Genomic DNA, 14397 nt, shown 5'->3' on the forward strand with positions numbered 1-14397 from the left:
CTTCTCCAACACCACAGTTCAAAAGCATCAATTCTTCAGAGCTCAGCTTTCTTCACAATCCAACTCTCACATCCATATATGACCACTGGAAAAACCATAGCCTTGACTAGATGGACCTTTGTTGGCAAAGTAATGTCTCTGCTTTTTAATATGCTGTCTAGGTTGGTCATAACTTATAGATACCCATTGAATGAATTGGAGCAATACCAACTACTTCCTAAGGAAGTAGTTTTTTCAAGTTGTTACTTACTCTCTCTGCCGGATGCTACAAACACGGAAGTTAAAAGGCCCCATTGTGGGAGTGGAGGGGAGCACCTCAGGGCTGAGGAAGCCATGTCAGAAAAGAGGAGCCTACCTGTATATATCTGCGCCCAAGCTCAGCCCCAGGCAGCAGTCCCAGTCACCCAAATAACTGATTTCTCTCAGAAAAGCAGAGAAGCTGCTTCCAGAGTCTGTCACAAAGGGTGGCTCAGTGTCTGGACAGCTTCCTAACAGGGTAGCACCCTACAAGGAAAACTGGAGATTTGGCAAAAGTGGCAGATGCTTTTTCACCCACATCTTGCTCAGACCCTGTGATGGGGAAACAGCCAGTCTGGACAAATTGTACAGGTCGTGGTCCCCTGCTTGTGAGTGGTCTGTGGAGTATTCATGGGCTCATGGAAGCTGTTGCTGCAGTAACTGCTGCCAAGGAGGCAACACTGGCAGCACGTGCAGCAGCTGAGAACACCATGCAGACTCAGAAGGTGTTTGTACACAGTGAACGAGGGGCAGGTTGGGAGGGCTTCCTTGTTCTTCTGTGCTTCCTGGAATGTAATGAGGCCTGTCCTCATACTGAGGGATCAGGAGGGATCCTCTTGGAGAAGCACAAAAAGCCCCAATGATCTGCCCAGGGGTACCAGGCCATCTGCCAGGGGCTAGGCCTTCTGAACACAGGGTTGTATTCAAGAACTTCAGGCCCCATTTCCAAAGGCGGGCTCAGGAGAAACATTAACTCCAGGAAATTGGATCTGATAAAAGATCTATTTTAAGGGCCAAGGCGCACAGAGGAGATGGAGGAATTGTCTGAAACTGCCAGGTCATGTATCATTACAGGGCAGACACAGCACCAGGGCCATTCCCTGGGGAGCTTTATGTCCTCCAGGGCATTACCAAGACAGATCTACTATGATTTGGAGAAAAGAGGAGGCCTTCTTGACTGGGTGAAGCATTTAACAACATAGGAAACTGGTTTCTGGATGTGGGCTTCCCTAGTGGCTGAGATGGCAGAATTCGCCTGTAATCCCTGAGTTGGGAGGATCCCCTGGAGGACATGGCAACCCACTTCAGTATTCCTGCCTGGAGAATCCCCATGGACAGAAGAGCCTGGTGGGCTAGTCCATGGGGTGGCAGAGTTGGACACAACTGAGCAACTAAACACAGAACTCCCAACCCTTTCCAAGATTAAAAATACAAGTCAGCCTGTAATTCCAAGGCAGTATGTACAATCACAGTGATGATGCAAGAACTGGAGGGACTGAGGGTGGGGTTGTTCTCTGGTATCTGCCTTAATAACCCTGTTTGGCTAATCTTGAAAATATATGAGTTCTGGAATTAATTAGGGATGATTAAAAAAAAATTAAGCCAGTCTATGCAAGTGTCCCTCATACTGAGGTGACTATACTAGGTTTTCTAATCCCTTAGCTTACTGGGCCCATGGCCAACTCATTGTCTTTCTATACCTGCTCATTTTGGCTCAGAACAATAATCTGCTTCTGCTTGGTGTAGATAGCCGCTTACCTTTATTCTTCTTCTTGAGGGGAAAGTATTCAAATTCTCCACAGCGGTGCCCTGTTCTGAAGCATCAGGAGTTTATACCAGAAGCCTAGATCTAATGCAAACACCACTAATTATATCAATGATTTAATGACTGAGGATGATTTACAAACAGTTGTGCCTAAACTCTGACTTCCCTTGTCGATTTTTTTTCTTCCCTGTTGACTTTCTATCTTAGGACATTAAACAGGGAAAAGGATTCTCTGGAATCCTTTAGTAGGAAAAAAGATAACCTTTTGAGAATCTAGTTACTCGGAGAAACCAGAGAAATTCTACCCAAGATAGACAAAACTTTTTTACCTTCAAAGTTTTGGGACTAAAACGGGGGCCCCCGAGATTAACTGGATCCTCTGGAAATTAGTGCTAACATGTCCCATTGGTGGGGAGAAGCCTCCCTTCAGCCTGAATCCTGTCACAGGCTCAAGATACCCTGTGGGCATCTTCTGTGGACCACAAGTAAAAGCAGAGCCTGCAAGATTCTTCCTTAGGATGTTCTCCAGAGATGCAGCATTCCTGAATCCCTAGTCTCTGCTCGGGGACAGGGTTCATAGCTTCGGGATTCTGACAGTGGACTCAGGAGCAAATGGATTCTTCCACTTGGCTGACAGCCCAAACTTGGCAGTGGGGCTGAAAACAGGAATGGTTCCCATCTCCACTCACAGCTCAGCACACCATTTATGATCTCTTTGTTTCATGAACTATTTGAACTTTTTATTATATACTAACTTCGGGTAAACTGGGTTTGTTTCTAGCCTCCCTTCTGACCCATCCTGTCCCAGGGCTGCACTGCCAAGTGGAGGGCAAACCATGACCCCCCCCCACCTTCACAAAGGCAGGCTTTTCACACTGTACAGGACTGGCAACAGCCCAGGGGATAGGAGTGTGTCCACAGGTCAGTCTTCCTCCACGTCCCAGAGGCCCACAAACTGGCAGATGGCATCATAGTGAAGCTCCACCACTCTGTCTTCTCTCTGCAGCTGTACCAGAGCCCGGCTCCGTGCTCTGTCCCGGTCCAGCAGACGGCCCACCTACAGTAGGGGTGGGTCGAGTCAGCAAGGCCAAGCCAGACCAGAGACGTTCCCGTGTGCCCCTGCCCCCGTTCCTAGGTCTGCAACTCACCCTTCCAGCCCATTGCCCCAGCACCACCATCACCTGGTCGCCTGGGACCTTGGGGACCAGGGTCTCCAACATGTCTTCCCTCAGGCCTGTAGACAAGGAGAGGGGAGTGAGACCTGCAGCAAAGGCCAGCCCAGCCAGGTCCTGTCAGAAGGGCTTTTCCTGTATTCCCTGGAGCCACTCTATACCTGTTGACAGATGGTAGTCCCCCATATTCATTTCCCAGAGGAGGAAACCTAAGGAGCCATTCCTGGCAATAGTTGTAATAAAGGGAGCATTTATGTACAACAATGATGAGTGGGGGTTGATAACAGACACCATTTATTGTGGGCACATCGTATGCTCTGCCCTGCATGGGGAGCTTACACACATCCCTGCAAGGCACCAATCACAAGAGGGAGAAATAGGTTATCTTCATGATAATTTTTCAGAAGAGGCAAGTGGGGCTCAGATATTCACCATCACAGAAGTGTCTAGTGATCTGTCAGAGGATGTTGGGCCTTACAAAAAAACCCAATTCTGCCCAAACTCCCAGCCTCTGCCTGGGCCAGGGTCTTGACGCTAGATAGTCTTCTCATCTGCCTCCGGGATGATGGAAGACCCAGCAACCATCCCTCAGACTCACCTTCCAAGACCTGGCCTTCATCTGTCCGACACACACAGGTATCTGGGCTCAGGACGTCTTCAATTGTCATCTGGGGAAAGGGTCAGCAGATATGAGAATGTTAGCTAAGGGGACCCATTCCCCGGGGGAAGAAGCAGACCCAGGTGTGGGGTTCCCACCTTGGTGTTGTAATACTGGCCGCCCTTGTGCAGCTTGTCCACAAACCGCACTCGCAGATCCCTGTGCAGCCAGTGCTGACTTCGGGGGGCTGCTTTCTCATTCTTGGTCGCAGGCCCATCTTGTCTGTGGAGAGGGGTCAACACCAGGCATAGCTCTTTATGGGGGGCATGTTCCAGTCACCCCACCTTTGCCGATGTTTTGAAACCCACCCATAATGCCATTCCTAGTTCCTTCTAGGCACCTGCCTTGCCTGGAAGCCTTCTCTGCTGGAGCCTCCCCACAGTTCTGCCCCTACCCCCAAGGCTGAGATGCTCAGTGTCCCACCGGTCTGGATGGTGTTTCCGCTTCCTCTCTGCATCCTCCCAGCATATGTGGCTGTCCTGATCCCGGAGGGTCTTCCGTGGTGAGGTTGTTCTGTGGTGTTCCCCAGGGGAAGTTCTGCTCACCTGACCTGTTCAATAGGGTGTGAAGGGAACCCAGAAACAGCCTTGGTGTCTCACTCGCTTCCCTTCCAGGCCACACCTCAGCCTCAGGCCACCTCTCATCTGCCAGAATACCCCAGTTCACCATCCAGCCTTTGCCTTGGCTATTAGAACGCTGCCTGCTTCCTCTCAGCTGTCTCGGCTTCCTTCAGGAGGCCTTGCTCGACCCACCTCCCATGTGCCAAACTGGCCCATCCATGCCTAGAATGCCTTCCTCCCCGGCATGCCCTAGTCCTAGCTGTTCTCCATCCCTAGCAATAGAGCAGTCCACTACCCGAGAGACAAAAACTTTCCAAGGGTAGAAACTGGTTTCCATTCCTGTTGCTTCCTCCCTAGAAAGAGGCTAAAGACCCAGGGTTACTACAGAAACTTCTCTTCAGTCAAACTACATAAACCACTATGTTCACTCTCACCTCTTAATTCTGACTAGAGGTCACCCTTGCCATGTAGACCACTCCCAGCCCTCTACAGATCTAACTCCCACCCCCAGGAACACTGCTCCAACTCCCCCAGCTGAGTAACAGGCTCACTTACTCAGATTCAAGTTCTTGTCAAACTCCTTCTGGGAGACAGGCCGCAGGCAATACTCACTAACAGTCACCATGCGGCTCCCCACAGCCAGACGGACCATGGCTCGAACATTGTCAGGATCAAGGCCTTCCACCTAAAGTGTGTGTGGGCGGGGGGAAGAAATGAGGCAGGGGTTGAGTGGACTTGACCCATGTTCCTAGGACCAAGTTGTCCACCCTTATCTCTAATAAGCGTCTTATCTCTAATATGCGTCTCTCCCAGCAGACTGTGAGGCATGGACACATTTTAAGTGTCTAATCCTCAGGGACTTGTGGCATATGGCATTCTCTCCCTTTTAGTTGAAAACTGAGGCTCAGAAAGACCTGGCAAGTAGACCTTAGTTACAGAACGAGATAGTGGGCCTGGCAGCCCCAAAAGACAAGGACTTCCAGCCTTTATACTCCACACCCAATTCTGCCTCCTTCTGACCCTCACATCAATCTTCCCTGCTGCCTGTTTTTTGGCTCTAGGCACATTAAGGTTCCTTACCTTCCCATAGAGGCCTCGGTGGGGGCCAGAAAGAACCACCACAGCTCCTCCAGGCACCAGTCCTTTAGGCTGGTCTTCCTTATCCTTCTCTTGCTCCTCATCTGGCCTCGGCAGGCGGTAGGGGCTGGCAGGGGCCTGGGCCTGGACCTCGGTCAGGTTGGCGCCCAGTCCTAACCCCTTGGGCCTCAGTGAATTGACACGGGGCTTCACTACTCTGCAGGGAGCACAGAATATGGACTTGTCGGGGGGATGCATCAATCTTCAATGTCTTGTTCCCCACCCCTATCCCCAACCACTACTTAACTCCCATCCTATCAACATGTTCAAGAATATCCTTCCCAATCTCATATTAGGACTATTTCTGACCTACAGAAATGGAAATTTCATTTGGTTCAACCGAATAACATGCTGAGTATACCACCTATGACATGGTATCTAGAGTGGATTCTGAGACAGATCCCAATAGCCAAATATACCAATATTTCTACATGGGAAACTATTCACACCAAACAAGATAAATAGACTGTAAAATGCTCAATGTCAATTCAGGTCATATTTGGCTGCCAAATATTTCATGGGAAAAAAAAAAAGTGGGGTTTTCAGAATTCTTTAGAGTTTGGAACGGTAGTCTGTATGATCATGACAATATCAAGGGTTTAGCCTATGCTTATCTGCAGCCAAGGGCTACTATAAAGGCTTTATGTGTATCATTTCACTTAACTTTGAGAACAGTGAGGTCAGTACTATTATTATCCCTATTTTTCAGATGAGGAAGCTGATGCCCAGGGAGGCAATGTTTACATAAATAGGATCTCTTAATGGAGTTTCAAAGGGCAAACAGGAGGTTATAATAGCAGTGGAAGGAACTATTGAAATACTTAGGGTGGTAATGTGCCCTCTCCCTGCCTGGATGGTTCTGGGTGGGCGGTAACCATGGGGGGTCTGTTTCCTGGCCCATCAGTTGTCCCCTAGCCTATCTGCTGTCCCCTGTCCCTACCCGAGAAACTCACTGACTGAAGGTCCGGCCAATGCCCTCGCCAGGTTTCCAGCCCATGCCCCGCAGCATGGCCAGCCCATAGGCCTCTACAGGCACTGCCTCGTAATCAGCCTCCTCCGGCACCTATGGGTTTAGGCAGAGGAAGGATGGTCAGGCTTGGCTTACCATGGGCCCACTGAAGTGTACTTGCTATCACCCACTGAGTGACACTTGAGGCTTCTTTTCCAGTCAGCTCAAGGGTGAGTTTTTCTTTCCTCTCATCATCCCTCACTTTATTCCTCCATGTTCAGTCCTTGGACAAATATTTATAAAACATCTATTCTGTGCCAGCTACTGTTCCAGGTGCTGAGGATAAAGCAGTGAACAAAACAGACAAAAACTCCTGCCCTTGTGTGGCTTACATTCTAGTTGTGGAAACAGAATAAATGAAATGCCTAAAACATGATATGTCAGGTAGTGATAAGTCAGAAGAAGGAAAATAAAGCAGGTTAAGGGGAGGCAGAGGGATGGAGAAGGGAGTGTCACCAAGTTGATATTTGAGTAGAGACCGAAGGAGATGACAGAAGGAACCCTGAAGATACAGGAAGAGTGCTCCAGAGAGGACAGTAAAAGCAAAGGCCCCAAGGCGGGACAAGATCTGTTGTGTGTGAAGAGCATCACGAAAGCCAATTCGATTGAAACAGATGTGGAGGCAAAGAGGGGTGGTAAGAGATTAATCAGGAGAGCTGGCCAGAAGCCATGATAGGGTGGCAGCTGCAACGGGACCAGTGAAAAAGTTACTGCAATAGTCCAAATGAGAAATGCTGGTGGCTCAGACCAGAGGAGTGGTAGTGGTAATGGAGAGAAGTGGTCAGATTCTGGATATATGTGGAAAAGAGAGATGACAGGGTTTTGCTGACAGTATATAGGGTATGAAATAAAGAAGGGATTCAAGGATGACTCTAAGGTTTTTAGGCTGAGTGAGAGGAAGGATGGATGGAACTGTGATGGACTGAGATGTAGAGGCTCTGAGAGGAGGGAAAATCAGAGAAAAGAGGCCAAAACTGGAACGGGATGGAGAGTGAAGTGAAGGTCTTTTTTAAGATGAAAGAAACCCAGAGGTTGTCTGAAAACTGAGGAGAACAGTTCAGTTGAGTCTCTCTGCTTTGGGGCTGTAGGAGAACTAGAACCCAAATAAGCACTGCCAAAAAATTGTGAATGAAGAGGTGGAAAGTAGGGTCCACGAGTATGAAAGGCAGACTTGGTTACTTCTGTGAACACACCCCTCACCTCTCCTGTTATCAGAATCATCACTTCCTTAATTCTTTATATTCACTCTAGACACATCAAGGTGTCACTGATGGACACATACCATGCTGATTTCCTGTCACTATGCCATTGTCTGGGTGGTTGCTGCCATTAGGAGCACTCCCCCTCCTCTTCCCTCTCTCACTAAACCCTACCTATCCTCCTGGCCTCACTCCTACCACTCTGGTCTGGGTCACCATCACCTCTAGCATGGACTGCTGCTCTCCTTGCCTCCACCGTTGCTTACTAGTCTGTTCTGCTCACAGCAGCCAGAGAGAGCCTGGCAAGTCATAAGTATCATCCCTTCTCTGCTCAGAGCCCTCTCATTGCTCTCCTCCCACTCAGAGTAAAAGCCAAAGTCCTCACCATGGCCCACTTATGACCTCATCTGCTACCCTTCCCTCTCACTCATTCCACTCCAGCTACACTGGTCTCCCTGGTGTTCCTCAAATGCTCCAAGCAGAGTCTACCCTTAGGATCCTTACATTTCCTGTTCCCTTTGCTCCTCATCTTCTTCAGATAATCCCAGAGTCCAAAGGTACCTTTTCACACCTCAGTATTTGGATTCATTTGTCAGTGCTTCCAAAAAGAACAGAAGGAGGAAGGGAGAGGCGACAGACCTCTAGTATACACACAGACTTTTCCTGCTGGTGCAGGGAGACAAGCCCTGCAGACAGGGCAATGAGAGACTGGGGAAGCGGGGAGGTGAGGGGCCAGCTCACTGTCTCAGCCTGGGGTTCGCTGTCTGTCCCTTCTCGGTTGGGGGTGCATCCTTTCTGGATCATGGGGATAGCAAGTGTGGGGTCGACACCTGTATTCTCTCTCTCCTCCAGAGACTTCTTGGATTCTGAAGAAGAATGGGAGGGAGCAATGAGGTCCCACCCTCTCCTTCCATTTTCCTCCCGTTCTTCCTTCACTAGGGCAAGGCAAAGGAGGGATTACTCACCCTCAATGAGCTCCTTCACAGCCTGGGACAGCATCCCATCCATCAAGACCTCAGTATGTGTGGATGGCCCAGGGGCCTGGGTCGGTGGCTGCCTTCGATGGCCATTCTGGATCAAAGGGATGACAAGTTCCTTGGGGGCTTCTGAGGGCTTCACACTGATGTGGACACAGAGGAGTGAAATTGGGAGAGTAGCACAAGCAGTGAGTCCTGAGCCACAACCCTTCACTCAGAAGAAACACAAGAGCCACACTCACCCCCAGCCCCATAGATCATGCCCTCCGTTCTCGTGTTATACCCTAGTGGTGCTTTCTTTGGATTCTCTCCCCCACACAAACTCTTTTTTTTTTTTTTATTTTGGCTGCACCTGGTGACTTGCGAGATAGTAGTTCCCCAACCAGTGGTCAAACCCCGCCCCCCTGCAGTGAAAATACGGAGTCCTAACCACTGGACCACCAGAGAACCCTCTCTCCCCACCTCTTAAATGTCAGTGCCTTCGTGGAATCAGTCCTCAGTTCTGGACCTTCTGTTCATCCCAAGACCCAATTCTGTGGCTTCCACAAGGACCTAGAAATCACCATCTTCAGCCCAGACTCTCTCCCCCCAGTTCCAGGCTCCACACCAGCCTCCTGGACGGTTGATTCTCTTCTGGAAGCCCCTCCCTCAAACTGTCCATTTCGAATTAAGCTGATGATAGCCTCCCCCCAACCTGAATCTGGCGCTCAATTCCGGTTCCCATATCGAAGAAGCCTCACCGCTCCACCTGGGCCACTAGGAGTCCTGTCATTCTCATTCCTTTTCTTTTTTCAGAACACAAACACACGCTCCGCAGGGCCCCTCGACTCCTAAAGACACTCTCTCTCAGGAATACATCCTCTCCTCTCAATCCCTTCGGCCAACAGATCCAATTTCCCCACCTGTCTTACTGACTCCCGACTTTTCTCCTTCACAGATTTTCTCCGGCTCTCCCTCAGACTTCCCAGGCCACTGTCACCAAGACATGAACTGGTTCCACCCTCTCGCAGGCACCCACCGCACCAGTTTCCAACGGATGAAAGACCCAGTACTTCACCTCTGCAGCTCCCGGCCTTCCACGGTCTTCAAGAAATCCTTCTCCTCCGGAGCCGCGTCTCCCGCTAGCCATCTCCGGGCGGACGTGCGATTGAAGCTGAAGGAAATTGGGGCAGTGGAAGATCCCGCCGGCCGCAAAACACCATCTTCGGCGTCCGCCATCTTGCCCCTCTTCCCAGGCCGTCGCGCTGCTCGCTGGGAAGCTTAGTTTACGCTCACTTTGCTGGGGCCTTGAGCACGACCGGTAGAACTACTCTTCCCATGAAGCACTGCGGCACTGCGAAGGCGGATAGGGACCGTAGGAAGTAACTGCCGCTCTTTTACGTCACAGGAGCGCGTGACGCCAAGCATAGAGGGAAATGTAGTTCTTAGGGAGGCTGTATGCGTGCTAAGTCGCTTCAGTCGAGTCCGACCGACTCTGCGACCCTATGGACCATAGTCTATAGGCCAGACTCCTCTGTCCGTGGGATTCTCCAGGCAAGAATACTGGCATGGGTTGCTATGCCCTCCTCCAAGGGATCTTCCTGACCCAGGGAGGGAACCCACGTCTCTTACGTCTCCTGCGTTGGCAGGTGGGTTCTTGGGGAAGGTAGGCGTGATAGAAGATGGGTTCGTTCTTGCCAAGTATTCATTCCTATGTGTGGGCATTATTAATCGCCTGCTTTGCCCTACTGGTGTGGGAAATTAGGTAAAATAAATGATTAAGAAAAAAAAAATCTGTTAGTGCCAGTTGTGTACAATAATAAATAATACACTGTAAGTGGTGCCTTCAAGATGATAGATTTAATAGTGCACAAACTCTAGATTCAAATACACATGACCTTTGGATTACATGGGTTTGAACTGTGAGGGTCCATTTATACGTGGATATCTTTCACTAAATAACCTACTACATTACTACATGATGTGAGGTTGGATGCAAGGTTGGTTGAATCCGAGGATGCAGAATCTGGAGGGCTGACTCTAATGTTATAGGAGGATTTTGTTTTATTTTATGTATTTATTTTTTTGACAGTTGAAAATAAAATTCTAATTTATTAATCACAGCAGAGTCTGCATTCATTTTTAAAGGAGTGGTATACAGATGCTGCTGCTGCTAAGTCGCTTCAGTCGTGTCCGACTCTGTGCGACCCCATAGACGGCAGCCCACCAGGCTCCCCCGTCCCTGGGGTTCTCCAGGCAAGAACACTGGAGTGGGTTGCCATTTCCTTCTCCATATAGGAGGATTTTGGACTGCCCTGCATTGTTGCCCCTAATCCCTACATCGTTCAAAGGCCAGCGGTATTAATAGTCTGGCTTCCTCTCTTGAGACTCTGGGTCTAGTGGAAAACAATGACTCTCAAAATGATAAAAAAATGTTTCTACCAACTTTACATGTTGTGAGAGCCACCTCCTAAGGCCTCAGAAGATTAATGAGACACTCCTCTGAGTAGGACCTTAGAGTTTGTAAAGTAGAAGACCGATACTTAAATAGTCATAAGAAAGAAAACTAAAAATCTAAAAATTTATCCCAAGGAAACCATCCAAGATGTTAAAAAGTATATCAGAGTATTATTTATTGTAGCAAAAGCTTGAAGACCACTAAAATGAACAACAAAGGGGGATGGGCTAAATGAATTAGAGCACATGGTTTGGATGGAACCAATACAGAGCTTTTAAATGTGAAGCTATAATTAAATGAAATGAGGACATAGTCACAGTGTTTGGAAAGTAAATAATAATTTAGTGGGTTATAGGAAGCTCTTGAAAACAGGTAGCCCAATATTCAATCAATTTTGTGGCTATGCTTTCAGGTTTATAAGCCCTAGGCATCCTGCGATGGGCCCTGAAATCTCAAGAGAGAAGCCATTGTGGTTTTCAAACAAAATATACAACAACAACATCTTTTTTTTAAGTTGTGGTATATGGGATCCAGTCCCCTGATCAGGGATGGAACCCAGGCCCTCTGCATTGGGAGCAGGAGTCTTAGCCATTGGACCCCCAGGGAAGTCCAAACAACATTCTATCTTGTTACTAATGATGTGAACATTGCCTGGGAGGCTAACTGTCCCTGGCTGAAGTGATACCCACTTCCTGAAGCAGCCACCTGAGATAGTGTGCACAATACAGGCTTACGCAGGCTAGGGCCAGAGGTCCCTGAGAATCTTACCTTCTCAGTTGGTTCACACCTGATTTGTGACTAACTCTTGACATGTACCACAGAGATCATGCCAAGCTATGCTAGTCCTGATGCAAAACTTCATGGTGAAAATATAGTGGGAGAAAAGACACTTTTTTTCTGTTTTTCCTTTATTCTGAAAACAAAATCAGGAATTTTTTTTCTATTTGCAAGCATTAAGAAAAGTGTTTGCTTACCACGCAGTGTAAGAAGACTATAGGAAAGTTTTGCACATTCAACCATTTATTCTTTTGTTCATTGAATAAACATGAATTGAGCACCTACCTTATTACATACTCTTCCCTCCAGGTACTCATATAGGATAATGGGACAATCCATGGTTCCAAACATGGTTATGACTGCAGACATACAGGACTGTGGGAAGGGGTGGCTGAGAAGACAGAGGGGATTAGTTTACATGATACCACTTCTAAGATGGGATGAAGATTCAGAAAGCATTCTGAAAGATGGCAGGAAATGAAGCTGGAGTGATGGGCTGGAGTTTGGCTACCTCACTACAACTGACTCAAATCCTCAAATTAAAGACTTTCTGCTGCATGTGATAAGGGTGCCATTCGAAGGTTATGTGACATGACAAAATTTGTATTTTAGAAAAATAATGTATATCAAAGGTATAGAGACAATGTGCTCAATACACAAAGCGCTCCTGTAGTTCAATAACTATAAAAGGAAAGCAATTCCCAACTGAAAAATGGGAGCAGACAGAATTAGATGGTTCACGAAATGAGAAATACAAATAGTCATGAAGCACATGTAAAGATTCTTAACCTCACTAATACTCAAAGCAGAGACTTCCCTGGTGGTCCAGTGGCTAAGACTCTGGGGTCCCAATACAAGGGACCCAGGTTCAATCCCTGGTCTTGTAGCTAAAGATCCCACATGCTGCAACTAAGATCCGGCACAGCCAAATAAATAAATAAACACTCAAAGCAATGCAAATAAATAAATAATAAAATGCTGTTCTTCTCTTAACTCACTGGTAAAATAAAAAAGACAAACACTTCTACTGTGAGTTCTCTACGCCAATTGCCCATCTAAGCACTCACTTAGTCCCCCAAGGATTCTGTGAGGTAGGAACTATTTTAAAATCCATTTTACAGGTAAGAGAACTGCAGCCCAGAGAGGCTGAGTTGGCCAAGATCACAAAATAGTAAGTACTATGGATAAATCCTAGAGCTACTAAAGATAGAAGAAAACGGGCACATTCATACACTGCTAATATGGGCACAAATTGATTCGACATTTATCCAGGGCAGTATAATAATATATATGCCTGCCCTGACTCAGTGATTCCATTTCTAAGAATAGATCTGAAGGAAAGAATGGAAAATTGGAGCAGGAAATTCTGTATGCTAATGAGTGAATCTACATTATACCCTGACTAAAAAGGTTTAAAAATTCTTCATGGTTTGACAAGGAACAATAGCTACAGTATTGTGTTAAATGGAAAAAGCAATTTGAGGAGTATGTAGGAATTTCTGGAAAATTAATAATGTTATCTTATTTAACCTAGTGAGAGTTACACAGGTATTGATTTTACAGTTTGTCAAACTGTTAGTGTATGCTGTATGTATGTTCTCTATTAGGTATATTTCACCATTTTTTAAAAATAGAGAATTCCAGAATAGTAGTACTAGGAGCTTGGTGGGCCTTATCCTCAAAGCAACCAACACTAGTGAACTTTTTCACTTCTTTTTATTCTTTATTAGAAGATAAATGTTTTACAATGTTGTGGTGGTCTCTGCCATACATCAACGCAAATTCTGAGCCTCAGTTACCGCCCCACATTCCACCCCTCTAGGTGGTCACACAGCATCAGGCTGGGCTCCCTGTTATATAGCAGCTTCCCACAAGCCCTCTAATTTACACATGATAGTGTATATAAATCAATGCTACTTTCTCAATTCGCACCACCCTCTCTTCCCTTGCTGTGTCCACAAGTCCGTTCTCTCTGTCTGTGTCTCCATGACTTCTTGGTAAATAGGTTCATCAGTACTATTTTTCTAGATCCCATATAAATGCATTAGTATATGATGCTTGTTTTTGTCTTTCTGACTTACTTCACTCTGTATGACAGACTCTAGGTTTATCCACCTCACTACAAGTGACTCAAATTCATTTCTTTTTATGGCTGAGTAGTATTCCATTGTATGTATGTACTATATCTTTATCCATTCAACTGTCAATGGACATCTAGGTTGCTTCCATGTTCTGGCTATTGTAAATATGTAAATAGTGGTGCTATGAACATTGGGGTACATGTATCTTTTTGAATTATGGTTTTCTCAGGGTATATGCCCAGTAGTGGGATTGGGCTTCCCTGGTAGTTCAACTGGTAAAGAATCCGCCTGCAATGCAGGAGACCCCAGTTTGATTCCCAGGTCAAGAAGATCCCCTGGAGAAGGGTATGGCAACCCACTCCAGTATTCTTGCCTGGAGAATCCCCATGGACAGAGGAGCCTGGCGGGCTACAGTCCATGGGGTCACAAAGAGTCGGACACGACTGAGTGACTAAGCACACACATGGTAGTTTTATTCCTAGTTCGTTAAGGAATCTCCATACTGTTCTCCATAGTGGCTATATCAATTTACATTCCCACAATCCATGCAGTGGGTTTTCCTTTTCTCCACATCCTGTCCAAGATTTATTGTTTGTTGTTTTTCTTT

The 14397-nt window shown here is 47.1% G+C and overlaps 1 protein-coding gene across 4 annotated transcripts in view; it reads right to left on the reverse strand.

Annotated features, from left to right (window-relative positions):
- The window catches only part of GPKOW (G-patch domain and KOW motifs), a 35327-nt gene that overhangs the window by 7512 nt on the left and 13418 nt on the right, over window positions 1-14397 (reverse strand). For 3 of the 4 annotated variants that reach the window (XM_070365417.1, XM_070365415.1, XM_070365416.1), the window contains 12 exons: window positions 11995-12100; window positions 9553-10222; window positions 8484-8638; window positions 8260-8384; window positions 6264-6373; window positions 5254-5467; window positions 4729-4858; window positions 4037-4163; window positions 3712-3835; window positions 3554-3623; window positions 2932-3017; window positions 121-2840 (listed from right to left, as the gene is read on the reverse strand). In XM_070365417.1, the coding sequence (XP_070221518.1) occupies window positions 2706-2840; window positions 2932-3017; window positions 3554-3623; window positions 3712-3835; window positions 4037-4163; window positions 4729-4858; window positions 5254-5467; window positions 6264-6373; window positions 8260-8384; window positions 8484-8638; window positions 9553-9713 (1437 nt within the window). In that variant the 5' untranslated portion in view covers window positions 9714-10222; window positions 11995-12100 and the 3' untranslated portion in view covers window positions 121-2705. Of the gene's footprint in view, window positions 1-120; window positions 2841-2931; window positions 3018-3553; window positions 3624-3711; window positions 3836-4036; window positions 4164-4728; window positions 4859-5253; window positions 5468-6263; window positions 6374-8259; window positions 8385-8483; window positions 8639-9552; window positions 10223-11994; window positions 12101-14397 lie in introns of those variants that run through there. The other variant, XR_011463153.1, reaches the window with a different exon arrangement.

Source organism: Bos mutus, chromosome X (assembly GCF_027580195.1).
Source record: "Bos mutus isolate GX-2022 chromosome X, NWIPB_WYAK_1.1, whole genome shotgun sequence".
NCBI lineage: Eukaryota > Metazoa > Chordata > Mammalia > Artiodactyla > Bovidae > Bos > Bos mutus.